Consider the following 27531-nt stretch of genomic DNA (forward strand, 5'->3'; position numbering starts at 1 on the left):
TAGGGTACTGCTAACCAGAACTCCTAAATCCTTTTTGCAATCAGTAGTATTAAGATCTACATTATTTAGTTTATATGTGGCATGGTTATTTAACTGTCCAACATTTAGAACTTTGCATTTGTCAATATTAAACTGCATCTGCCACTTCTTCGACCATTGCGCAAGTCTATTGAAATGACAAGAACTACTATAAATTGTAATTATCAGAACATGAAAATTATATAAAATAATATGAAAATAGAAAAAAAGGTATATCGCCAACACTTTTGCAAGCGGCAGCACTCCATGTTGCTGTCAGGTGATCCCCAAGTGCCAACTTTGCGGCCTCATATCTCGGTAAGTACTGACTCTAATTTTTTTTTTATCCTATAACACTTAGACAAATGTGCTCTTTTTTCCATAAAAAAAAAACGATTTTTTTATTTTTCAAAATATTCGGGGCACTGGGGTAGTGAACATATATATACGTTTGGACCGTTTACGGGTTAATGATCTGGCTTCTGTTTTCCCATCTAATATTTGATCATCACTTTATGCTGATGACTTTGCTATAACTTGTGCAGGCACAATCTGTCACCTAATAGCAGCCTCTCTATCAACCATGTTTCCCATTGGGCCACTATTTATGGGTTTAAATTTTTTGGTACTAAAATCCACCAGATTACTTTTATTAGATGTTCTGCTGTCTCTAATGCTCCACTATACCTGTATGGTTCCCAGAACATAACAAGGTCAGATTTCTTGGTCTTCTGTTCAATTGTTGGTTGTCCTGGAAACCTCACATTACCTCCCTGAAAGTAACTTGCCATAGCCAGCTGAACCTCCTTAACCCTTTCGGGGTTTCGGCTGTACTAGTATGGCTTACGCGCCAGGGTTTTTGACGTACTAATACGCATAAATTCTAGCGCCCTCAAATCTAGCAACAGAAAGCTGGTAGGCCTACATATGAAAGAATGGGTCTATGTGGTCAGTGTGCGCAGTATAAAAAAAATCCTGCAGCACACAGTGCGTAATGAGAAAAAAAAAACTTTGACCATGTTTTTGGTTTAACCCTTTCAAGGTCCGTCCTGTAGATCTACGGCTTCACGTTGAGTGTCCAAACCGTAGATCTACACCAAAATTCTAGCACCGTCAAATTTAGCACAAAAATGCTCATAGGCCTACATGAGAGAGAACTGGTCTGCGTGGTGGGTGTGCGCCATAAACAAAAAATCTAGGCACCCACATAGCATTGTGGGAATGCCGGCTCAGTTACCCTTGTTCACCATGCCTTGTCGCAAGACAGCTCTCACTCCAAGGAAAATTGGGACTCTCCTGTTTCTATCTGATAGTTCTGACAGTGATGGAAGTGGAAATGAAGACGAATTCTTTGGCTTTGATCAGTTAGTGACCGAAAGGAATGACCAGGATATTGATAATAGTGCAGAAAACCCTGACAATCCTCAACCTTCTACCTCTGGTGTGGGCACTCATCAGTCGCGGTCGGTTGTACCTCAACGAAAGAGAAAATTATTATTTTCGCGTGGCCAGGCCTCTGACTTCAGTAATGATGATGATAGTGATGTGGATTGTGATTTTATTGCTCTTGACGATCATTCGAGTAGTGATAGTGAGGAATCATATTCACCAGTGAAGCGTCGGTATGTACACCGCTGCATGCGCTCGGGTAGTGTACTCTATGCCATGCCCAGGGGACGGAGTACATCCTGGAGTATATCCCGTGGCCCTACACCAGGTACAGATAGTGATAGTGAGGATGATGTGGCTACACTTGGCATAGATAGACCACAGGCATCACTAGATGGTGGTAGTGGTGATGGTAGTGCCACGGCCATGCGTGACTCACCACCCCAGGCTGGGACCCACACTGCTGACTCCGCAGTTCAAGGACAAAGCGGAGCGTCTGCCACAAGCCCACCACAACCACAACTACCCGCACAACCAGCCTATGATGTCCAGTATCCACCAGTAAACCGTATCTGGGATTGGCAGCAAAATCCCAATTTTGTTCCCAAGTCCCACCACTTTGATGACTCTCAAAGTGGAATTCTACCAACTTGTCCCCTTGGAAACACTGCAAATGAACTGGAATTCTTTGAATTATTCTTTGACCAGCCACTGATGGAAACTATTGTCAAGGAAAGTAATAAGTATTTTGAGTACACCATGGCAAATACAATCATATCACCACACTCAAGACTACACCGGTGGAAAGAGACGACTGTTGCAGAAATGTATTTACTTTTTGCAACAATAATGCTTATGCCTCATGTCTATAAGCATAATATAAAAGCATACTGGTCCACAGATCGACTAATTTCTACCCCGGTCTTTAGTGAAATCATCCCAGTGAACAGGTTTATGTTACTGTTACGTATGTTGCACTTCTCTGACAAAACTAGGCCTGACAGAAGTGACAGGTTATACAAGATTAGAAATGTTTTTATGTATCTCAAACAAAAATTCAGCATATACTTTTATCCATTCAAGAATCTTGTAATTGACGAGTCTTTGATTTTGTTCAAAGGTAGGCTGTCATTCAAGCAGTATATACCGAGCGAGAGGAAATGCTTTGGTATAAAACTGTTTGTACTCTGTGACTGTGACTGTGACAGTGGCCTGGTATTGGATATTGTTGTATACACAGGAAGTAAAACATTGAAAGATACCAAGATGTTATTGGGTATCTCAGGTGACGTAGTGAGAAGCACGATGGCACCTTATCTTGGTAAGTGGCATACATTATATACCGATAACTGGTACACAAGCCCATCACTCAGTGAATTCTTGCGAGTGAACAAGACAGATGTGTGTGGCACAGTGCGTTCTAATCGTTAACATATGCCCAGGCTCAAAGCAGGTGCTCGTGGTGATGACGTGCAGGTGTTTACTACCAATGATATCATGGCATTACGGTGGTATGACAAACGAGATGTCACATTGTTGACAACCATTCACCGTAATGAAATGCAAGACAGTGGCAAAGTTGATCAAGTGACTAATGAACGTATTCGAAAACCAGTGACAGTGATTGATTATACACAAAACATGCGCTTGGTTGACAAATGTGACATGCAGATTGGCTTTGTTGATTGTGTTCGTAAGAGTTACAAGTGGTACATGAAACTTTTCTTCCATCTCATGGACATTTCAATGCTCAATGCATATAATATGTACCAAATGAAGACTGGCAACAGACCACCGTATGGTGAATTTTGTTTGTCTGTTGTCAGACAACTCATAATGAAGTACCAGGTAACAACACCTGCTATACAACAAGGTCCTCGAACTCCTTAGGATATACCCAAGCGTTTGAGGAGGGAAGGTGATCATTTCATAATACAGCTTCCTTCAATTCAGAAGAAATTTGCTCAGAAGAGATGCATCGTCTGTGCACAAACAAAACGACGGCAACAAAGACGCAAAGACACTCGGTTTATGTATGAGGAATGTAAGGTACCTCTGTGCATGGTGCCTTGTTTCAAGGACTTCCACAAGCTCCAGCAGTTCTAAAACCATGTCCAGTGATTGTAAATATGTAAATATATGATAGAACATTAGTATTATACAAGATTTGTGCATGTTTATTGTAATAAACAACAGTGGTAAACAATAATATGATAATAACTTTAGTGCAGTTACTGTGTTCAATACAGTGAGTTTATATATATACATTATATACAGTATTGGTCTCTCAGGCCCCAAATGTTAGTAGGAAAAGAAAAAAATCGGAAAAGAAAAGAAAAAACTACAAAAACTGCTAAATAAAGTAATGCGCGTATGTGGAAATCGTCGATGTTGCCACCACCATGCCATTTTGGACAAACTTCTTGGCACTGTATCTTGGTAAGTACTGATCAGAAATTTTTTTTTTGTCTTATTACCTTCACAAAAATATGCTCTTTAATTCTGTAAGAAAAAATAATATTTTTTTTTTTTTTTTTTTTTCAAAATTTCTTGGACACTGGAGCACCACTTCAGATTTTGGCCTTGGACCCTGAAGGGGTTAAAACAGTGACTTTGCACTGTATTTTCGTATGGTATTTATTGTTGTATTCTAGTTTTCCTGGTCTCATTGTATAGAATGGAAGACATATTACAGAAATTGAGATGATTTTGACTGGTTTTACAATGAAAAGTACCTTGAAATTGAGCTCAAAGTAGCAGAAATGTTCGATTTTTACCAAAGTTCAAAAGTAAACAAATCATGCTAAGCGTCCAATACACGTCAACTGGTGAGTCTAATATTCTTTCACAAGTGTGCTGATATTATTTATACCATTTCTACACTAATGCAGTAGTCTGCATAACAGTAAATCTTATTTTTTTTGTGAGAATAAAAAATCAAAGTGGAAAGCAAAAGAAATGTAAGAGGGGCCTGGGGACATGACTAATGAACAGAGAAAATGTTATTTTAGTGCCAGAAATGTCTTTCTTGTTTATTCTGGACCCTATTTGGAAATTGGCATCTTTTGAAATTTGTGTGAAATTGGCAAAATTGCTAAATTCTGACCACTTTATTCGATAGTTGAAATCGGTAAATGGGAAGTTTCTTGTACTCATTCGATAGAAAAAACGGAGTTCTAGCAAAATAATTATGATTTTTGTCAACTAGTACACTGGAATTGGCTGAAAATAGGGCTCAAAGTGGGCAAAATTGCTGATGCGTAAACATCGTCGAGACTGCTAACTTCTCGAGAGCATAATTCCGTGAGTTTTCCATCAAATTTCATATTTTTGGTGTCATTATGATCGGGAAAAGATTCTCTGTCTTATCATAAGAAAAAAATAATTTTTTTTTTCTGAAATTTTGGCGACCCTGAGAACAAGTCTCTGAGAGGGCCTGGCGACCCTCAAAGGGTTAAAACCCTCACTCTTCTTTTGTGGGAGGCAAATTGTCAAACTCTCCTTTGACCTCATTCAGCCCTAATTTTATCAAAACTAGATTATGGCGACCAGATATATTCTGTGGTCTCTCCCGCAACTCTTTCTAAACTTGATAACTTGATCCCATTCATCATCAGTGATTACGTTTATGTCTAGGTGCTCTTTGTTCTTCCCTGTCAAGAGCCTATATGGAGAGGCAAATGTTCCACCCTTGATCAAAGTGATGCCTACTGTCTCTTATATTTTATCTGCTCTCATGACCTTCATGATCCTTCTACATACAGGATGGCAATGAACATTAGTAGAGGTTCATTATATGTTCATCGCCTGTTTACTCCATCCCTTTTCTCTTCGTCTTCACTCACTCTTGACTTCTCTTCAATTGCCTCCCTTTACATGTTCATCTAGCATCTAGCTTTTCTCTTTCCCTCTGGGAAGTTGTGACAGTTCTTGTCTGTTTTTTCCTACTGCCATGCACAAAAGTTCAAATACCTACAGTTGCTTCTCGCTCTCTTTTTTTCTTAATCATTTCCAGTCTTATTCTTATGCCACTGCAGTTTACACTGATGGTTCTAAATCCTTTGATTGTGTCAGGTTTGCAGTAGTGTTCCTGGACAGTGTTGTGTGAGGTCATTTATTAAATCCAGCTAGCATTTTCACAGATGAACATTATGCGATTCACATAGTGATTATACGTATTGCGTCCAGGCCTACCTCAACATTCATGGCGGATTCAGACTCTTTTAGTGCTTTGTAATCTATCAAAAAACTTAATTCGCCTCATCCCCTAGTTTTTCATATACAACTTTGGTTGTGCTGCATTGCTAGCAGAAACAAAGAAATCGTGTTTTCTTGGGTCCCTGGTCATGTTGATGTTCAGGGCAGCAAGCAGGTGGGCTCTGTTGTGCAGTCAGTGGTACATGACCTTCCTGTTTCATAAAGGGGTACTCCATTCAAACAAACAAACAGACAAAATTTATTTCTTTGCAAGATTACATTGAGGTTATGAAATTACAATAATGAGTTACAGTGCAAAGAGCCACTATCATGCCTAGGCATTATGGGCTGACTTAATTTAATGGCTTACATACTACTTAATACACTAAAGAAACTGATCATAGTTTGTGTAAGTTGTAAATTTTTTTTGTTTATAGCAGACAGTAATTTTACTCTAATTACAATAGTTTCAATAATGAATATTGAATGAATAAAGAATATTATGTTGTAATCTCTAGCCACCTTTGCAACCACTGGCAACAACGCTGGTCTGAGTTGATTCGTAACAAATTACATTCTATCAAGCCATGTTTAGGAATCTGGTGCTCTTTTTATCATCAATGTCATGGTTGGGAGACTGCGCTTTCCTGTCTCCGCATCAGGCACATCTCACTCATGGGTATCTCATGGAGAGGCACCCAGTTCCACTCTGTGAGAATTATCAGGTTCCAATTTCAATTTGCCATATTCTGCTGGACTGTCCTGTTTACCAGCGAGCACACAGAATTTACTCCTGACATTGTCAACGCTCTAACAACTTTATTTTATCTTCCCTCTTCACGGACGGCCCCACCTTTGACATGACTCCCTCTTTGACTTTTTGACAACAACAGACTTGTTACACAACCTTTGATGTACTTCCTTTAGCACTCCTCACCTGTTATACTCATCACCCTCGCTAGTCTCAGATCAAGTATATTAAACTGTTAGCACGCCCTACCCTGTGGCACTGTATGATCCTTGTAGGTTTAGCACTTAGTTTTGATTATAATATATTAATACAACTCATAAACAAGAGGCAGTGATGTTGGATTTCCCCAAGGAATAACTCTGCTACTAACCAGTAAAGACATCTCCAAGGGCAATGTTGGCAGAGTTGAGAAGTTCTCTAGAGCCAGTGCGAACTTCAAGGATGAGCAGCGCTCGCCTTGACACCTCACCATCCACTTGCCAATCACACTCGAAAGTTGGAGAAGGTGATGCTGGAACCAGGCGAGATCTACCCACCGTTTTGGTGCTTCGGTCACGACTGCTGCTGTTGCTGCTCAGACTGCTGCTGAAGCTGCTACTTAGGCTGCTGCTGCTGTTTTTGTCATCACTGGTAAAAGCAGGTGAGTAGCTTATGTATGAAAGGCAAAACATTCAGTGACCGCATGAACTATAACTGTTGACACTTACACTTCTGGAGCTTTGTATTACTGTACTTGAAATGTATACCATCAGCACCTACCTGATGCGGACCCTGAGGAAAAGCTGGAGGCCAGAGCGAGGTATGTGGAGACCTTGAACCCTCCCTGCCACCCCGCGCACATTCACAAACATATCTGCACGCTGCTGTCCGTGGCTGCTGCTGCTGCTTACTACTTTCGCAGGCGACGAAACTATAAAAATTTAGATAGCAGGAACATGGTTTTCTTAATACCATGAGCAAGAAGGCAGTCACATTTAAAAAGTACTGTAATATGCTTTGTGAACTAGGGAATTTCTTGAAATTGACTGTGACAGGTGACTTACAGATGAAATTCAAGACTGAACTATTCCAATAATGGAATTATGCAAGTTGATAATCACCAGATATGAAAAACTATCATTGGGTTATACAGTACTAATGGTTGCAAGGGTAGTGTCTAATTTTATTTTAAGAACTAACAGGCTCTAGGCTAAATGTTCAACAATGACAACACAGATTTATAAGAATGCAAAACCAAGAAGCCAGAAAGTATGCTGTATACAGTCATGTTTGTTTGTTATTTATTATTGCACTATTTTTACAACAATCAAATTTGTGGGGCCAACAAGACTCCTCTGCTCATAAATTGCTAAAATATTTACAAAGACATAAAAGCCCATATATCTGCAGCAGCTTACTGCACAGGCCGCTGTCTAAAAATGGTAATACAGTAATGTGACAGGCACCAGGCTACTGCAATAATGGGCAATCTAGTAATTACTAGACTTTTGTCTTTGACAAATTTCTTGAATAAGTTTCTCTAATGTCCTGAAACTAAATGGCAGGTGAGCTTAAAATAAAAAGAATAAAGAATTCTAAGTCTATTCAGCTTTTTTCACTTATCTGATATTTTTATTATACACTTCATACAAATTAAAGAGGAATATAATTTCTCCAGGAACAAAACAATGATAAAAGGCACAACTAAATTGCCCTCCACAGCCTCAATGTTAGTGGCATGTTTTCTGTTATATCACAGATTATAAATCATAAAATGACAAAAGAAGTATCAAAAGTCATTACTACCTCATACTCTCTGATTATAAATGTTCAGTTTAATTTAAAATGTTACACTGGGTATGCAAAACAAAGCTTAGGCCTCAGGGAGAGGGAATGTCAAGCAACAGGGCCATGCACATGAGCAGTTAGCAACCACCACCATGACACAGGGGTCACTGTCACCCATGGCAGTTTTCAGGTTAAGGTAAATGAGCACGTGACTGTAAGACTAATACTTAGGCATATTTTCAAATTTGTTTTGGCTTCAAGGGAATGCATTCTAAATAGACATATTTAAAGTCCACATATACCAGTTACTCCTCTTTTACACTGCAATAATTTCATAGAATTCACAAACTCTGCATTATATTTAGTACAGTAGCATTGAAAACTAAAAGAAATGCCAAAAGTTTTGCAGTGCTGAAAAGCTTACATTACTGAATGATAAAAGGTATTTATAAGGCAGACCCTTTCAACCAAAAATAAAATTGTATCAACAAAAAGCCAGGTATTGTATGTGTGTATTGGGTGTGACAAGTCTTACGTCTGGCTGCGTCGGGGCCCATGAGGAGGAGGTTGGGTTGGGACTTTGCATGGGTGAGTGGCTCATCCAACAGCTCACTGGCGTCTCCCTCGCCTCCGCCTACGCCCACACGCACTGGTACACCCACGCTCAGAGCCAGCTCTAGGCGTGGATCAAGGTTCTCCTGGGGTTGTACAGCATCCTCTCGTACACTGGCCTCGGACCGGAAGCGTCGGAGTGGATGCGCAAAGCCACGGCGCATCTGATGGTGGGGGTAGGGTACCCATGGTGGACGGGGATGGTGAGCAGGCAAGCATGTCCAGGTTGGTTGGAAAAGAACACCCCATGAGGGGGAGGAGGCAGGATGGAAGGGTAAGCAGACCAGCATATCAAGGAAGGTGTGGAAGGGACACCTTGTGAGAGGGAGGTAGTATTAAAAGGTACAGGACACCAACAGACTAAAGGTACCTGATAGCTGGATGGTGCAAGGATTTCACAGATTACAAAATATTAGGTATTCATCAGTTTGTATGCCAGGGTAGCAGAGGTGCCAATGAAGTAAGGGAGATGTGATAAATTGGAGCAAAGGAATATGTGATAAGCAGGAGAGACATTGCAGTGGAGAGCAAGAGGAAAGAAGTGAATGTAGCAGATCAGAATAATGTGAAATAATCAAGATAAAATAGTAATAAAATGAAGAATGACTATTTTGGTCAGGGGAGTTTTTTTTTTTTTTTTTCAACAAGTTGGCCGTCTCCCACCGAGGCAGGGTGAGTTATTACGACAAATATGTTAGAGTACAACAGTTTAGGTCAAGAAGATGAAATAAAGATCAAGATGAGAGAATTAGGATAGCATTACCTTAATTATGATAATGTAAAAGACAATCAAAATAACAATAAATGACAGTACACAACATAAAATAAGGGCAGTAGCAATAAAATAAGATTAGTTACAGAAAATAACATCAAAGAATAAAGGGCAAGATAAGGCAGAGCAGGAAGGCAGAGGCAGTTCTCAAGTGGAGGGGAGGGAGGAGGTGTGTCAGTGAAGGTAGTGAGAGTTCCTAGGAAAGGTGGAAAAAGTTTGCAAAAAAAAAAAAAATGCAGAAAGCTCTCAGGGAAAGCAAGAAAGCATAAGTGAACAAGAATGAAAAGACAGAGATAATTAGTGAAAAAGGAAGTAGCAAAAAAGGGACCCCCTAATATAATGCAAAATTAATATGTAAATAAATTTAATATATAAATGAATGATTACACACACACACACACGCACACGCGCGCGTGCACACACACACACACACACACACACACACACACACACACACACACACAGGGCAGGGCCAGGAGCTATGACTTGACCTCTGCAACCACAATTAGGTGAGTACACACACACACATATATAGTGGCCACTTTATTAGGTACACCCTTCTAGTACTGGGTAGGGTACCTCTTAGTTCCCATTACAGCCTGAATTCTTCATGGCATGGCTTCAACAAGAGATTCTGGTTCATGTTGACATGATAGCACCAAGTAGTTGCTGCAGATGTGTCAGCTGCACATTCATGATGCATATCTCCCATTTCACCACATCCAAAAGGTTTATGCCAAATTCTAACCCTACCATCTGCATGTTGCAGCAGATATCGAAATATGTCAGACCAGGCGACATTTCTCCAATCTTCAACTGTCTAGTTTTGAAGAGCCTGTGTTCAATGTAGCCTCTGTTTCCTATTCTTAGCTTAAAGAAGTGGAACCTGGTGTGATTTTCTGCTGCTGTAACCCATCCACAAGGGTCATAGAGCGATTCAGTGAAGCTCTTCTGCATACCACTGTTGTATCATGTGGTTATTTGAGTTACTGTCAGCTTGAACCAGTTTGGCCAGTCTCCTTTGAACTCTCTCATTATCAATGCACTTTCACCCACAGAACTGCCATTAACTGGATGTTTTGCAAAATCCCAGGAGATCAACATTTTCTGAGATAAACAACCTCATCTAACACCAACAATCATTCCACGGTCCGAGTCACTAAGACAACATTTCTTCTTAATTCTGATATTTGATGTGAACAACTACTACACCTCTTGACCATGTCTGCATGCTTTTAGGCATGCAATTCACAACTGCAGACCAAACCAAGTTGGGGGTGGTATTGCAATCTATTACTCTAACCAATTATCTTGTATTAGCACCACTTGCTTTAGTGATGAATATGGGGAATACATTTTTGCTAATTTTACTGTAAAAAACCTTAAGACACCTATAACAATCGGTGCCATTTACCGGATACCTCACACAAACATCCCAAATTTCAGTGAGAAATTAAAGTCACTAATAACAAACAGACAAATGAATAAGCACCACCTTCTCTTAGCTGGAGACTTCAACATCAACCTTGGCTTACTAGATGATCAGCCTGTAATTGATTTCATCAACAATATGAACAACACACTTCTCATACCAACAATAACTAAACCAACCAGGCTCACTGAGACAAGTGCAACCATAATAGACCACATATGGACCAATATACTAGCCCCCCTTAAATCAGGGATAATCACAGATAGCACTACAGACCACTACCCTACCTTCCTCCTGACAAACATTAATAAACCACCACTTGAATACAACAAAGTCTCATTTAGACTCCATGACGAGGCCTCAATAAGGAAGTTCACAACTGACCTAGAGATTGTTGACTGGCCTACAGAATTCTCCAAGGCCAATGGTATTGATGACTGGACAGACATTTTTCTTAACAAATTACTTAGACTATACAACAAACATTGTCCTATAAAAACGAAACAGATCACAAACAAACGGCTTGGTTGCCCATGGCTAACCAGCACCATTCTGAAATCCATTGACAAGAAACACCAATATGAAAAGCAATATAGACAGGGCTTAATACACAAAGATATTCTTAAACACTATTCATCAGTTCTCACCAAAGTAATAAAGAAAGCCAAACAACTATACTACTCCAGTAGATTCACAGACACTAGAGGAGATATAAAAAAGACCTGGAAAACACTCTCTCAGATTCTAGGGACCCACAAACTGAAAAAAACAAGAATATTGTCCTAACTAAACCTAATGAAACACCACTACATCCCACTGACACAGCTAACAAGATAAACGACTTCTTCTCAACCATAGGATCTAATCTCGCCAATAAAATCCCACATACTAATGCCCATGCCGGGGACTACCTAGATGGGAATTTCCCAAATTCCTTCTATCTTGCACCAACTGAGCCCTCGGAAGTCACCGAGATTATAAAGTCACTTAAAAACAACTCAGGGAATCTGTCTAATGTCCCAGCATTACTGTACAAGCGAGCGGCCCATATCCTTTCGCATGCTATTTCATTACTTTTTAACAAGTCACTAGAAACTAGCACCTTCCCGAAACTACTCAAGATGGCAAGGGTTACACCAATACATAAAGGTGGTGACCCTACAGATTTAAACAACTATAGGCCAATATCAAACTTACCATTGCTATCCAAAATCTTTGAGAAACTCGTGCACAGGAGACTATATTCATTTATAACTGCACAAAGCATACTCAACCCCTGCCAATTTGGATTTAGGAAAAATAAAAGCACTAATGATGCAATCATAAAAATGCTAGATCTGCTTTACACAGCATTGGAAAATAAGGAATATCCACTAGGAATTTTTATTGACCTAAGAAAAGCTTTTGACACAGTAGACCACGACATCCGACTCCACAAACTTGACCATTACGGTATAAGAGGCCATGCGCTTGCTTATTTCAAATCTTACCTTACTAATAGGTATCAGTATGTTACCATTAAAGACACAGCATCAACAACACGGCCACTTGATACTGGAGTTCCGCAGGGAAGTGTCCTTGGTCCCCTGCTCTTCCTCATATACATCAATGATCTTCCAAACGTATCCCAACACCTGAAACCCATTCTCTTTGCTGACGACACGACTTATGTCATCTCTCACCCTAATCTTGCCACCCTCAACACCATTGTTAACGAGGAGCTGATCAAAATATCGACTTGGATGACAGCCAATAAACTTACGCTTAACACTGACAAAACCTACTATATTATGTTTGGTAGCAGAGCAGGAGATGCACAAATTAACATTAAGATCGACAACACTCTAATTACCAGACATAATGAGGGCAAATTCCTAGGCCTATACCTTGACAACAACCTGAATTTCAGCACCCATATCCAACACATAACCAAGAAAGTATCCAAAACAGTTGGGATCCTCTCCAAGATATGATACTACGTGCCGCAAAATGGCCTTCTCACACTATACCACTCACTTATTTATCCATACCTCACCTATGCTATTTGTGCTTGGGGATCAACTGCAGCAACACACCTAAAGCCAATAATCCAACAAAAAGCTGCAGTAAGAATAATCACTAAATCCCATCCCTGGCAACACACCCCCCCCACTCTTCATAGATCTAAACTTACTCCCTGTTCAGTACATCCACACTTACTACTGTGCAATCTACATCTACAGGACCTTAAACTCCAATATCAACCTTGACCTAAAACGCTTTCTTGATAGTTGTGACAGAACCCACAGGCATAACACCAGACACAAACATCTCTACAATATTCCCCATGTCCGACTAAACCTTTACAAAAATTTAATGTATGTCAAAGGCCCTAAAATCTGGAACACCCTACCTGAGAACTCTAGAACTGCAGACACATTCATCACCTTCAAAACTACCATTAGAAAACATCTTATCTCCCTGATACACCCCGACAACTAACTACACGAATACCACCTGGTGGTTCACACTTACATTCACTCACCCATTTGACCATAAACAGAAATATTAATCTCAATCTTAAAATAATGAATCCTATGATACTCCAATACTGAAACTATGTACTGTGCCAAAACAAAAGCATTCACATTGCTAAACTCACAAACTAGTATTTAGTCACTTAGCCATAATACCAACTTACCTCATAATTTGTAATATTTTAAAATAAAGAATTAAACTAAGTCTGCCCGAAATGCCTAGCCATGCTAGGCGTTCTAGTGGTACACTCTGTAATCATTATTTTACTACATGTAAACCACACAACAACCAAATTCTGTAAATTCAACATTGTAATCTTTATAGAGAATAAACTTTGAATTTGTAAACCACACAATAACCAAATTCTGTAAACTCAGCATTGTAATCCTTATAGAGAATAAACTTTGAATTGAATTGAATTGAATTGAATATATATATATATATATATATATATATATATATATATATATATATATATATATATATATATATATATATATATATATATATATATATATATATATATATATATATATATATATATATATATTATGCATGTACAACTTCTCCACATCTTCAATTGTTTGTGATCTCTGTTTCGTTAGCAGTTTCACAACTTTAGCTTCCTTGATTTCTACTTTCTTTGCCACGATGGAACATTGTTGATTTCGACTTCCCATACATCCTGGCAAGCTCGGCTAAATGTATGCCACTTTCGTATTTTTCTACAATCTCTTTCTTGAATTCTATCATGTTTCTCACCTTCTTTAGCAAAGGGCTGGCACTAGGAATTTTCTTTGGGCCCATGGTGGCTTATTTTGCAGTCATAATCAATAAACAAGCACAAAAATTGCAAAATGTTTCGGATGAATGCTCACTCAACCAGTGACAGAGCCAGACTGAGACACTGAGACACGTTCGTGTGAGAGTGGTGGCATCCTGGGCGGGTGGACGTGTCTGATATTACAATTTCCAGATGGAGGTACGAAATCTGAACCAAAATTTCGCCCAAAAAAGTGTTCGTGTTCTAAATCTGAATTGTATGATACTCAGACCATGCGAAAACTGGAGTTCCACTGTACACTGAAATATACACACCTCTCAAAATAAACTAATACCCATGCGAACACCTTGCATATCACAGCTGCTTGAAATGGGAAGGAGGAGGGTGGGAGTCACAGCTGTGGTACAATATACGTATATCAAATTTGAAAACTGTGAAAAGAGTGAATATATTTGGCAACATTGATATATGTACTGTGTTAATATGAGAATTGCTGTTTATTTAATACAAGCAGAAATATTAGGCTTACAATGTATGGCATATCTCCACAATAAGAAAACTCACAATTCCTCAAAACAGAATACATAGCTCATCTTTGAATTATTATAACTGTTATTCATCATTCTAAGCATATGTACTGCTTTTTACAAATGAACTACATATTACCTATCAATCTGAATTCCTCAAGGGAGGTTCCTTGATGTTGATGAGGCACACTTGATCCAGTGAATTGGATCTGTGCTCCAATTAACTGAAATAAGCCTGAATGCCCCTCTCCCCCACAGGTGCTGTATAATCCCTATGGGTTTAGTGCTCCCCCATGACAATAATAATAACAACAATAATAATAATAATAATAATAACATCAATCTCAAAAATTTAAACAAAACTGATCAAAAAATTACCAATAATAAAAATTAAAATTTTTGTTATCCATTTTCACTTTGAAAAATACATATTAATATAAAAATATTCTTGCACATATTTCATTACACTCTTTCAAAAAAAATATAAAAGTTTGTGAAGCAGGTGATATACTGTCAAATGATGTTACTGTAGTACTATATGTTTGTTGTTGGATACTGCATAATTTTAAAGTGTTAAAAAAGAGATGCAACTTATGGAGAATTCAAGTTTATTAGTAAATTAAAAACCTGTTGAATGTGTTGGCCATTGAGATTTTCACACAAGTGCAAAACAATGCATGATAAAAATAAAGATTTTATTTCTTTGCAATGTTTATAATGTGTGATTACAATTCTGATTTGTTAAGTACAAAGAAAGCCACTATCATGCCGGGGCATTTTGGGCAGACTAAACTGAACACTTTTAATGTCTCTTTTGATGTGCTGTCTACTGTATGCTGAATGTTGAACTGCAGCTTTTCCAGTGTATAAAGATGATTTGAATAAACTGTTTGTTAAAAAGACCATAAAAATAACTCCTATAATACAAATGCCATTCTTGTATTTAATGATCCCTGAAAGAGAAATGAGCATTCTCCATGAGAATTATTTCTTTTTTTTGAACATCCTGTATTTTCATAATTTTTTTAGGTAATCTTCATTAAATTTGTATGTCACTCATTTACTATGGTCTTTTTTATAAGTATTTTTTTTTTTAAAAATTAAATTAATTCCAAAAATTCCTTCCATAGCCAAATTAACCAATCAGAAAGATGATTGGCCCATTAACATTTGCCTATATTATACTGGATATAATAGATGCACTCCATTATAGCTAATATTTTGTAATTTTCCAACAACCTTCAGTGTATTTACACTGGAAGATGTTTGGACATGTTACATATTGATATGTTTTAATTTAGATTTTTTTTTTTTTTCAACAAGTCGGCCGTCTCCCACCGAGGCAGGGTGACCCAAAAAAGAAAGAAAATACTTTCATCATTCAACACTTTCACCACACTCACACATTATCACTGCTTTTGCAGAGGTGCTCAGAATACAACAGTTTAGAAGCATATACGTATAAAGATACACAACATATCCCTCTAAACTGCCAATATCCCAAACCCCTCCTTTAAAGTGCAGGCATTGTACTTCCCATTTCCAGGACTCAAGTCCGACTATATGAAAATAACCGGTTTCCCTGAATCCCTTCACTAAATATTACCCTGCTCACACTCCAACAGATCGTCAGGTCCCAAGTATCATTCGCCTCCATTCACTCCTATCTAACACGCTCATGCACACTTGCTGGAAATCCAAGCCCCTAGCCCACAAAACCTCCTTTACCCCCTCTTTCCAACCCTTTCGAGGACGACCCCTACCCCTCCTTCCTTCCCCTATAGATTTATATGCTTTCCATGTCATTCTACTTTGATCCATTCTCTCTAAATGACCAAACCACCTCAACAACCCCTCTTCTGCCCTCTGACTAATGCTTTTATTAACTCCACACCTTCTCCTAATTTCCACACTCCGAATTTTCTGCATAATATTTACACCACAAATTGCCCTTAGACAGGACATCTCCACTGCCTCCAACCGTCTCCTCGCTGCTGCATTTACCACCCAAGCTTCACATCCATATAAGAGTGTTGGTACTACTATACTTTCATACATTCCCTTCTTTGCCTCCATAGATAACGTTTTTTGACTCCACATATACCTCAACGCACCATTCACCTTTTTTCCCTCATCAATTCTATGATTAACCTCATCCTTCATAAATCCATCCGCCGACACGTCAATTCCCAAGTATCTGAAAACATTCACTTCTTCCATACTCCTCCTCCCCAATTTGATATCCAATTTTTCTTTATCTAAATCATTTGATACCCTCATCACCTTACTCTTTTCTATGTTCACTTTCAACTTTCTACCTTTACACACATTCTCAAACTCATCCACTAACCTTTGCAATTTTTCTTTAGAATCTCCCATAAGCACAGTATCATCAGCAAAAAGTAACTGTGTCAATTCCCATTTTGAATTTGATTCCCCATAATTTAATCCCACCCCTCTCCCAAACACCCTAGCATTTACTTCTTTTACAACCCCATCTATAAATATATTAAACAACCATGGTGACATTACACATCCCTGTCTAAGACCTACTTTTACCGGGAAGTATTCTCCCTCTCTTCTACACACCCTAACCTGAGCCTCACTATCCTCATAAAAGCTCTTTACAGCATTTAGTAACTTACCACCTATTCCATATACTTGCAACATCTGCCACATTGCTCCTCTATCCACTCTATCATATGCCTTTTCTAAATCCATAAATGCAATAAAAACTTCCCTACCTTTATCTAAATACTGTTCACATATATGCTTCAATGTAAACACTTGATCTACACATCCCCTACCCACTCTGAAGCCTCCCTGCTCATCCGCAATCCTACATTCTGTCTTACCTCTAATTCTTTCAATTATAACCCTACCGTATACTTTTCCTGGTATACTCAGTAAACTTATTCCTCTATAATTTTTACAATCTCTTTTGTCCCCTCTCCCTTTATATAAAGGGACTATACATGCTCTCCGCCAATCCCTAGGTACCTTCCCCTCTTTCATACATTTATTAAACAAAAGTACCAACCACTCCAACACTATATCCCCCCTGCTTTTAACATTTCTGTCATGATCCCATCAGTTCCAGCTGCTTTACCCCCTTTCATTCTACGTAATGCCTCACGTACCTCCCCCACACTTACATTCTGCTCTTCTTCACTCCTAAAAGATGGTATACCTCCCTGGCCAGTGCATGAAATTACCGCCTCCCTTTCTTCCTCAACATTTAAAAGTTCCTCAAAATATTCTCTCCATCTACCTAATACCTCCCTCTCCCCATCTACTAACTCCCCTACTCTGTTTTTAACTGACAAATCCATACTTTCCCTAGGCTTTCTTAACTTGTTTAACTCACTCCAAAATTTTTTCTTATTTTCATTAAAATTTCTTGACAGTGCCTCTCCCACTCTTTCATCTGCTCTCCTTTTGCACTCTCTCACCACTCTCTTCACCTTTCTTTTACTCTCCATATACTCTGCTCTTCTTATAACACTTCTGCTTTGTAAAAACCTCTCATAAGCTACCTTTTTCTCTTTTATCACACCCTTTACTTCATCATTCCACCAATCACTCCTCTTTCCTCCTGCACCCACCCTCCTATAACCACAAACTTCTGCCCCACATTCTAATACTGCATTTTTAAAACTATTCCAACCCTCTTCAACCCCCCCACTACTCATCTTTGCACTAGCCCACCTTTCTGCCAATAGTCGCTTATATCTCGCCCGAACTTCCTCCTCCCTTAGTTTATACACTTTCACCTCCCTCTTACGTGTTGTTGCCACCTTCCTCTTTTCCCATCTACCTCTTACTCTAACTGTAGCTACAACTAAATAATGATCCGATATATCAGTTGCCCCTCTATAAACATGTACATCCTGGAGCCTACCCATCAACCTTTTATCCACCAATACATAATCTAACAAACTACTTTCATTACGTGCTACATCATACCTTGTATATTTATTTATCTTCTTTTTCATAAAATATGTATTACTTATTACCAAATTTCTTTCTACACATAGCTCAATTAAAGGCTCCCCATTTACATTTACCCCTGGCATCCCAAATTTACCTACTACTCCCTCTATAACATTTTTACCCACTTTAGCATTGAAATCCCCAACCACCATTACTCTCACACTTGATTCAAAACTCCCCACGCATTCACTCAACATTTCCCAGAATCTCTCTCTCTCCTCTACACTTCTCTCTTCTCCAGGTGTATACATGCTTACTATAACCCACTTTTCACATCCAATCTTTATTTTACTCCACATAATCCTTGAATTTATACATTTGTAGTCCCTCTTTTCCTGCCATAGCTTATCCTTCAAATATTGTACAAAAACAGTGTATAATACACCTGTTACAGGTGTATTATACACTGTTACAGGTGTATTTTACTACTGATGAAGTGTGTACTAATTTCTACACTAATGATGAATCATGTTGCATATACTGAGTACATTTTTTATTTATTCGGCAAGGACAAGGCCAATACCAAATCCTGTAATCATCTTTGCCAGCTGTGAGAAGGAAATGAGACCATCTAGTGATGGCATATAGCCCTAAATCATCTGGTGACTATTAGGTGTACTAGGGCATTCTGACTTGTCAGGGGTAGAGTTGGGGCTGGTTTGATTACCACAAGTGAACTTACTCCTGCCTAATATCTCACAACATTCTTAAACCCCTGCCAGTTTGGGTTTAGGTTGAAAAAAAGTACGAATGATGCAATTATACAAATGCTCAAGCACTTGAAAAAATTAATAACCTCTGGTGTTCTTCATAGACCTACAGAAAGCATTTGATAGAGTGGACCACAACCTCTTGCAACTCAAACTAGAAAATTATAGGATTCAGAGGACATTCCCTTGAATATCCTTAAGTTCTTCAAGAGCTTTAACTTAATATACAAAATATACACTCATATTATTGTGCCTACTATATATGCAGAAAACTAAACTCCAATACAAACCCTCCTCTCAAACTTCTCCTTGATAGCTACAACATAATGCACAGGCATAACACAAGGCACAACACACTCTTCAACATCCCTCATGTCCGTCTCACACTATGCAAAAATGCAATGCATATAAAGGGCCCCTAAGATCTGGAATTCAATGCCCAAACCAGCAAAAGGTCCCCTCCCTGCAAACGAATTTAGCAATATACATATGTACTTAAAAAAATATCATCTCCCAAAATTAACCATACCAAGATGATGCTAAATCATTCAGCCAGTTTGAAATGACTTAAAAATCCCCAAAAACTTACGACCGCTTAATCGATTTAAAACATTAATACATAAAATTGTACTGTTGTATCACTGTAAACTGTACTAATTGTAATACTATTATTTGTTTTGTACTACCTCACTACTATAAATCGTATTATAATTTTTTTTGGTAACCTCACTTTAGTAATAAGGTAAAATAATGAATAATTAAAATTTACCACTCTATAACCTATGTCTAGTTTTAAAGTAGTCTGTAAGCATTAGGAATAGTCTGCCCGGCATGTTAAGTGGTTTTCTTTGTATTTAACCCCATTTTATAAAAAATAAATCATACATTGTAACCTTTGCAAAGAAATAAATTTGTATTTGTATATATTTGTATCTGTGATAACTGTTCTAGCCAACTAGACTCTCTCAGGCCATCAGCTGGTGTTAGTTTATTGTGATCTCTATTTCAGATTTTTGATGTTCACTGCTTATCATTATTTTGCTTGTGTTGTTATTGCAGAATTAAGTAGTATGTCAGTATTAGTATTAGTTTGCTTGAATGTTTTGAATAATAAGCACAGTGGACCCTCCCTTTTCGTTGATCTCTTTTATCGTCGATTTCTCTTTCTGGTAAGTTTTTTCGTCAAAATATTGATTCCTTTTCATCAATTTCCTCCATTTTCATCGATGGTACGGAACCTGTCCAGTGCCCAGCGTGCACACAAAGCCACGTGCCACATACATTCTCAGGCAGTGTCACATTGTTTCTCGGTGAGTGAACATATCCTGCAAGGTCATACGAAACATTTCATAATAATCCATTCTTTTTGGCACTTGTTTATTGTGTGTGACTGCTAAATATGCCACCATGGCTCCAAAGAAAGCTCCTTGTGCCAGTCCTTTGGTAAAGAAAGTGAGGAACATCGTATAAATGAAAAAGAAATCGTTCCAAAATATGATAGTGGCATATGCATTGCTGACCTCGGCATCACTGTGGCGAAGAGAAAAGAAATCATGGAAGCTGATGTTGCGAAAGAGGTGAATGCGATAACAAAACAGAGATCCCAAACAACTGAAGATGTGGAGAAATTGTTGTTGGTGTGGATCAAACAGAAACAATTAGAGGGAGATGGTGTTGTGCAGTCGATAATTTGTGAAAAGGCAAGGCAGTTGCATGATGATCTCATAAAGAAAATGCCTGCAACAAGTGCTGATGTTGGTGAATTTAAGGCCAGCAAAGGTTGGTTTAAAAAATTCAAGAAGCAAAGTTCCATACACAGTGTTGTAAGGCATGGTGAGGGTGCCAGTTCAGACAAACATGCAGCTGAAATATTCCAGCCTCAACAAGTGTTCAATTGTGACAAAACAAGCCTGTTTTGGAAGAAAATGCCAAAGAGGACCTACATCACACAGGAGAAAAAGGCACTGCTAGGACACAAGCCTATGAAAGACAGGCTGACTCTCTTGTTGTGTGGTAATGCTAGTGGGGATTTCAAAGTGAAGCCTTTACTGGTGTATCACTCTGAAAATCTCAGTCTTGAAGTGTGATGTGGAAGGCTAACAGTAGGGCATGGGTCACAAGGGAAAATTTTCCTGGAAAGGTTCAATGAAGTGTTTGGCCCGAATGTGAAGAAGTACCTCTTGGATAATAAATTGCCACTCCAGTGCCTCCTGTTAATGGACAATGCTCCTGCTCATCCTCCAGACTTGGAAGACCAATTGTCTAAGGAATTCAGTTTTGTAACAGTGAAGTTCTTGCCTCCTAACACCACTCCTCTCATCTAGCCCATGGACCAGCAGATCATTGCAAACTTCAAAAAACTGTACACCAAAGCAATCTTTCAAAGGTGCTTTGACAAAACCTCGGACTCTGAATTGACCCTCAGAGAGTTCTGGAGAAATCACTTCAATATCTTCCATTGCATAAGCTTTATAAATAAGGCTTGGCAGGGAGTGACTTCCAGGACGATGAACTCTGCTTGGAGAAAATTGTGGGCAGACTGTGTCCTCAACAAAGACTTTGAAGGGTTTGAGGCTGACCCTGACAACCCTATGCCAGTTGTGCAATCAATTGTGGCATTGGGGAATTCCATGGGGTTGGATGTGAGTGACCAGGATGTGGAAGAGTTGGTGGAGGACCACAATCAAGAGCTAACCACTGATGAGCTGCAAGAGCTTCATCTGCAACAGCAGCAGACTACAGCACAGGAAACTGCTTTAGAGGAGGAGGAAGAGAGCTGGAAGAAGGTGCCTTCTTCAGAGATTAAGGAGATATATGCAATGTGGAGTAGGGTGCATTCATTTGTGGAGGAACATCACCCTGAGAAAGCTGTTGCAATCCGTGCCGGCGACTTTTACAATGACAATGCCATGTCCCATTTTAGGCAAATCTTAAAGAGACTCCAGAAACAGATCTATCTGGACAGATATTTTGTGCAACAGGGGTCCAGTGACTCTCAAACAGTCCTAGTGGCATTAAAAAACAAAGAAGGGAAGTGACCCCAGATAAGGACTTAGCACCTAGAGTCCTTATGGAGGGGGATTCCCCTTCCAAAGAATAACCTCTCTTCCCTCTTCCCTCTCCCCTCCTCCCTGTCTTCCATCCACCAACAACAGTCTTCAATAAAGGTAAGTGTCATGTTGAATGTTCGTTCTTTTTTGCATGTAAATCTATCTTTAAGGCAAATAAATTTTTTTTTTTTGTTAATACTTCTGGGTGTCTGGAACGGATTAATTGGATTTATTTCTTATAGGAAAATAGTCTCAGTTTTCGCCAATTTCCGTTTTCACTGGTCTCTCTGGAATGGGTTAAACACAAAAACTGAGGGTCCACTGTATCTTTCTTCTGAAAATGCATTTCCATCAAACTGTATTTGTATTACAATTGTGTCAAAGTTATAACCAAATGAATGCAAATCTAACTATTGTACTGTAATTTCTATACTTTTTTTTTTTTTCAACAAGTCGTCCGTCTCCCACCTATACATGTATGTTTAATTAATGGATTTTATATTTAACCCTTAAACTGTCCAAACGTAGATCTACGTTCATGTGCGTAGCGCTCCGACCTTGATTTTCCCCATTTGAAAGCATGTAAAAAAAAACACAGCTCTACGTTCGGAGCCACCCACACGTGGACGCAGATCTATGTTTGGACAGTTTAAGGGTTAATAACAAAATCTATGGCTAGACAACATTTGGAAACAACTGGTGACGTCAGCTGGTTCTGGACTTACTCACTACTATTCATGTATCTGGCAGTGTCAGGGACCAATGGACTAAGTCAACTGCATCTGGATCTTGTCTGTTACTGCCTGGAGTTCCTCCATCCATGACCTATTTATCTGTTTTCATTATTTCCAGGAAAGACAACAGACAGTGCCTCAGTTTGTTACTGCCAGTGTGCATTCACACTAACCTCTAGAACAAGTGATGGTGCCAAGCAGATGGGTAACTGATAAGGTGAAGGCTGTGTGTGTACTCACCTAGTTGTACTCACCTAGTTGAGGTTGCAGGGGTCGAGTCCAAGCTCCTGGCCCCGCCTCTTCACTGGTCGCTACTAGGTCACTCTCCCTGAACCATGAGCTTTATCGTACCTCTGCTTAAAGCTATGTATGGATCCTGACTCCACTACATCGCTTCCCAAACTATTCCACTTCCTGACTACTCTGTGGCTGAAGAAATACTTCCTAACATCCCTTTGATTCATCTGTGTCTTCAGCTTCCAACTGTGTCCCCATGTTGCTGTGTCCAGTCTCTGGAACATCCTGTCTTTGTCCACTTTGTCAATTCCTCTCAGTATTTTGTAAGTCGTTATCATGTCCCCCCTATCTCTCCTGTCCTCCAGTGTCGTCAGGTTGATTTCCCTTAACCTCTCCTCATAGGACATACCTCTTAGCTCTGGGACTAGTCTTGTTGCAAACCTTTGCACTTTCTCTAGTTTCTTTACATGCTTGGCTAGGTGTGGGTTCCAAACTGGTGCCGCATACTCCAATATGGGCCTAACGTACACGGTGTACAGGGTCCTGAACGATTCCTTATTAAGATGTCGGAATGCTGTTCTGAGGTTTGCCAGGCGCCCATATGCTGCAGCAGTTATTTGGTTGATGTGCGCTTCAGGAGATGTGCCTGGTGTTATACTCACCCCAAGATCTTTTTCCTTGAGTAATGTTTGTAGTCTCTGACCCCCTAGAATGTACTCCATCTGCGGTCTTCTTTGCACTTCCCCAATCCTCATGACTTTACACTTGTTGGGATTGAACTCCAGGAGCCAGTTGCTGGACCAGGTCTGCAGCCTGTCCAGATCCCTTTGTATTTCTGCCTGGTCTTCGATCGAATGAACTCTTCTCATCAACTTCACGTCATCTGCAAACAGTGACACCTCGGAGTTTATTCCTTCCGTCATGTCATTCACAAATACCAGAAACAGCACTGGTCCTAGGACTAACCCCTGTGGGACCCCGCTGGTCACAGGTGCCCACTCTGACACCTCGCCTCGTACCATTACTCGCTGCTGTCTTCCTGACAAGTATTCCCTGATCCATTGCAGTGCCTTCCCTGTTATTCCTGCTTGGTCCTCCAGTTTTTGCACTAATCTCTTGTGTGGTACTGTGTCAAACGCCTTCTTGCAGTCTAAGAAAATGCAATCCACCCACCCCTCTCTCTCTTGTCTTACTGCTGTCACCATGTCATAGAACTCCAGTAGGTTTGTGACACAGGATTTCCCGTCTCTGAAACCATGTTGTCTGCTGGTGATGAGATCATTCCTTTCTAGATGTTCCACCATTCTTCTCCTGACAATCTTTTCCATGATTTTGCATGCTATACATGTCAGTGACACTGGTCTGTAGTTTAGTGCTTCATGTCTGTCTCCTTTTTTAAAGATTGGTACCATATTTGCTGTCTTCCATGCCTCAGGCAATCTCCCTGTTTCGATAGATGTATTGAATATTGTTGTTAGGGGTACACATAGTGCCTCTGCTCCCTCTCTCAGGACCCATGGAGAGATGTTATCTGGCCCCATTGCCTTTGAGGTATCTAGCTCACTCAGAAGCCTCTTCACTGTGTCCAGCACATGGTGGTGTACCCCACCTCTCTGTCTTTCTGGAGCCCCTTCTGTCTCCTCTGTGAACACTTCTTTGAATCTCTTGTTGAGTTCCTCACATACTTCACTGTCATTTCTTCTTGTCCCTCCTCCTTCCTTCCTTAGCCTGATTACCTGGTCCTTGACGGTTGTTTTCTTCCTGATGTGGCTGTATAACAGCTTCGGGTCAGATTTGGCTTTTGCTGCTATGTCGTTTTCATATTGATGTTGGGCCTCCCTTCTTATCTGTGCATATTCGTTTCTGGCTCTACGACTGGTCTCCTTATTCTCCTGGGTCCTTTGCCTTCTATATTTCTTCCATTCCCTAGCACACTTGGTTTTTGCCTCCTTGCATCTTTGAGTGAACCATGGGCTCATCCTGGCTCTTTCATTATTCCTGTTACCCTTGGGTACAAACCTCTCCTCAGCCTCCTTGCACATTGTGACTACATATTCCATCATCTCATTAACTGGTTTCCCTGCCAGTTCTCTGTCCCACTGAACCTCATTCAGGAAGTTCCTCATTCCTGTGTAGTCCCCTTTCCTGTAGTTTGGTTTCATTCGTCTTGGCCTTCCTGCTTCCACCTCCACTTGTAGCTCTACTGTGTATTCGAAGCTCAAAACCACATGATCGCTGGCCCCAAGGGGTCTTTCATATGTGATGTCCTCAATATCTGCACTACTCAAGGTGAATACTAAGTCCAGTCTTGCTGGTTCATCCTCTCCTCTCTCTCTTGTAGTGTCCCTTACGTGTTGGTACATGAAGTTTTCCAGTACCACCTCCATCATCTTAGCCCTCCATGTATCTTGGCCCCCATGTGGCTCCAAGTTCTCCCATTCGATCTCCTTGTGGTTAAAGTCACCCATGATCAGGAGCTTTGCCCTGCATGTATGAGCTCTTCTGGCCACTGCAGCCAGTGTGTCAACCATCGCTCTATTGCTCTCGTCATACTCTTGCCTTGGCCTCCTGCTGTTCTGTGATGGGTTATACATCACTGCAATTATCACCTTGGGACCTCCAGAGTGAAGCGTTCCCGCTATGCAATCACTTTCTTCTCCGCTGTCTCCTCTCTCCAGCTCATCAAAATTCCATCGGTGTTTGATCAGCAATGCCACTCCTCCCCCCCCCTGTTCCTTCTGTCTTTCCTCAGGATCTGGTATCCCGTTGGGAAGATGGCATCTGTTATCATACCTGTAAGCTTGGTTTCTGTGATTGCTATGATGTCTGGTGATGCCTCTTTGACTCTTTCGTGCCACTCCTCCCACTTGTTTGTTATTCCATCAGTGTTTGTGTACCATACCTTCAGTTTCCTTTCCAACACTGTGGTTTGGGGGGCCTGTGGGGGTGGGAGACCTGGTAGCATACTGTGGGATTCTATGGTTGGGGGTTGGGTGGAAGCTGTGGGTATGGATTGTATTTTGTGTTGAGATGGTGTGATAGGTTGTGGGGTTCTGAGGATAGTTGTGTGTGTGCTTGCTCTTGCTGCTCTGTTCTGCTCTGACTGACCTCTGCTGGTTCCATCCTTGTCTCCTTTCCTAGCTCCTTTCGCTTTTTTGTCCTCTCCCTCAGCTGCTGTCTCTCTTTTTGTGTTCTGTCTCTGTCTAGGAACACCTTCTTGTACTCTTCCGAGCTTCTCAACCGTGGTTTTTCTTGGAGGATCCTGTTCCGCACTGTTTCTGTCCTGAGAATCAGCTTGATCGGTCGGTTTCTCCCCTTCAAGTACCCCCCTATTCTCTGAAAATTTACAATCTCGTCCATGTCTTCTCCCCCTATTTCCGTGATGATTTTCTCAATCTCCTTTCTTTCTTCCTGCCGTCTTTCAGTGTGTGTCCTTTCCTCTCTCTCCCGAAGCCCATGGATAAACACTGATTTTGCCCTTTCCTCCTCCCATTGCCTCTCCCTCTGTGACTCTGGTTCCTGTCTGTATGTGGTCATTTTCTCCCTTGATTTTTCCAGTGGCTCTTGGTAGCATGGTTGTGCCTCAGCATTCGACCTATCTCCCTCTCCATCTGCACCCATCTGCTCTTCCCTTCCACTCACTGGCCCTTCTTTGCAGGCTGATAGGACCTTAGCATATTTCATATCTCCTTCCTTCCTGTTCAGCCTCTCAGCTTCGTATGGTGTGTCTTCTCTGGTCACTACCCCTGAGACTTGCTTCAGCCTGTTTACCTCAAATTCTAGGACCTTTACCCTGGCTACTGCAGTTTCGACTTGTGCCTCTCAATTCTTCGTCTCCTTCTCCAACCTCTTTTCCCATTTCACAGAGAGCTCTTTCTCCATTTTTTCAGAAAGCTCTCCTAATTTTCTCTCCCATTCTTGCTCTATCCTTTTCCACTGCTCCTCCATCCATTCCTCCCTACCAGTACCATTGTCATCTGATCCCTGATTCCTGCGAGTCCCAACCATTTTTTTTTTTTTTAGTAAAAGAGAAAGTGAAAA

At 40.2% G+C, this 27531-nt stretch overlaps 1 protein-coding gene across 2 annotated transcripts in view; it reads right to left on the minus strand.

Annotated features, from left to right (window-relative positions):
- The window catches only part of LOC128688373 (uncharacterized), a 292282-nt gene that overhangs the window by 12937 nt on the left and 251814 nt on the right, over window positions 1-27531 (minus strand). For both annotated transcript variants that reach the window (XM_070086753.1, XM_070086754.1), the window contains 3 exons: window positions 8658-8898; window positions 7115-7265; window positions 6726-6982 (listed from right to left, as the gene is read on the minus strand). In XM_070086753.1, the coding sequence (XP_069942854.1) occupies window positions 6726-6982; window positions 7115-7265; window positions 8658-8898 (649 nt within the window). The remainder of the gene's footprint in view (window positions 1-6725; window positions 6983-7114; window positions 7266-8657; window positions 8899-27531) is intronic.

Source organism: Cherax quadricarinatus, chromosome 19 (genome assembly GCF_038502225.1).
Source record: "Cherax quadricarinatus isolate ZL_2023a chromosome 19, ASM3850222v1, whole genome shotgun sequence".
Taxonomy (NCBI): domain Eukaryota; kingdom Metazoa; phylum Arthropoda; class Malacostraca; order Decapoda; family Parastacidae; genus Cherax; species Cherax quadricarinatus.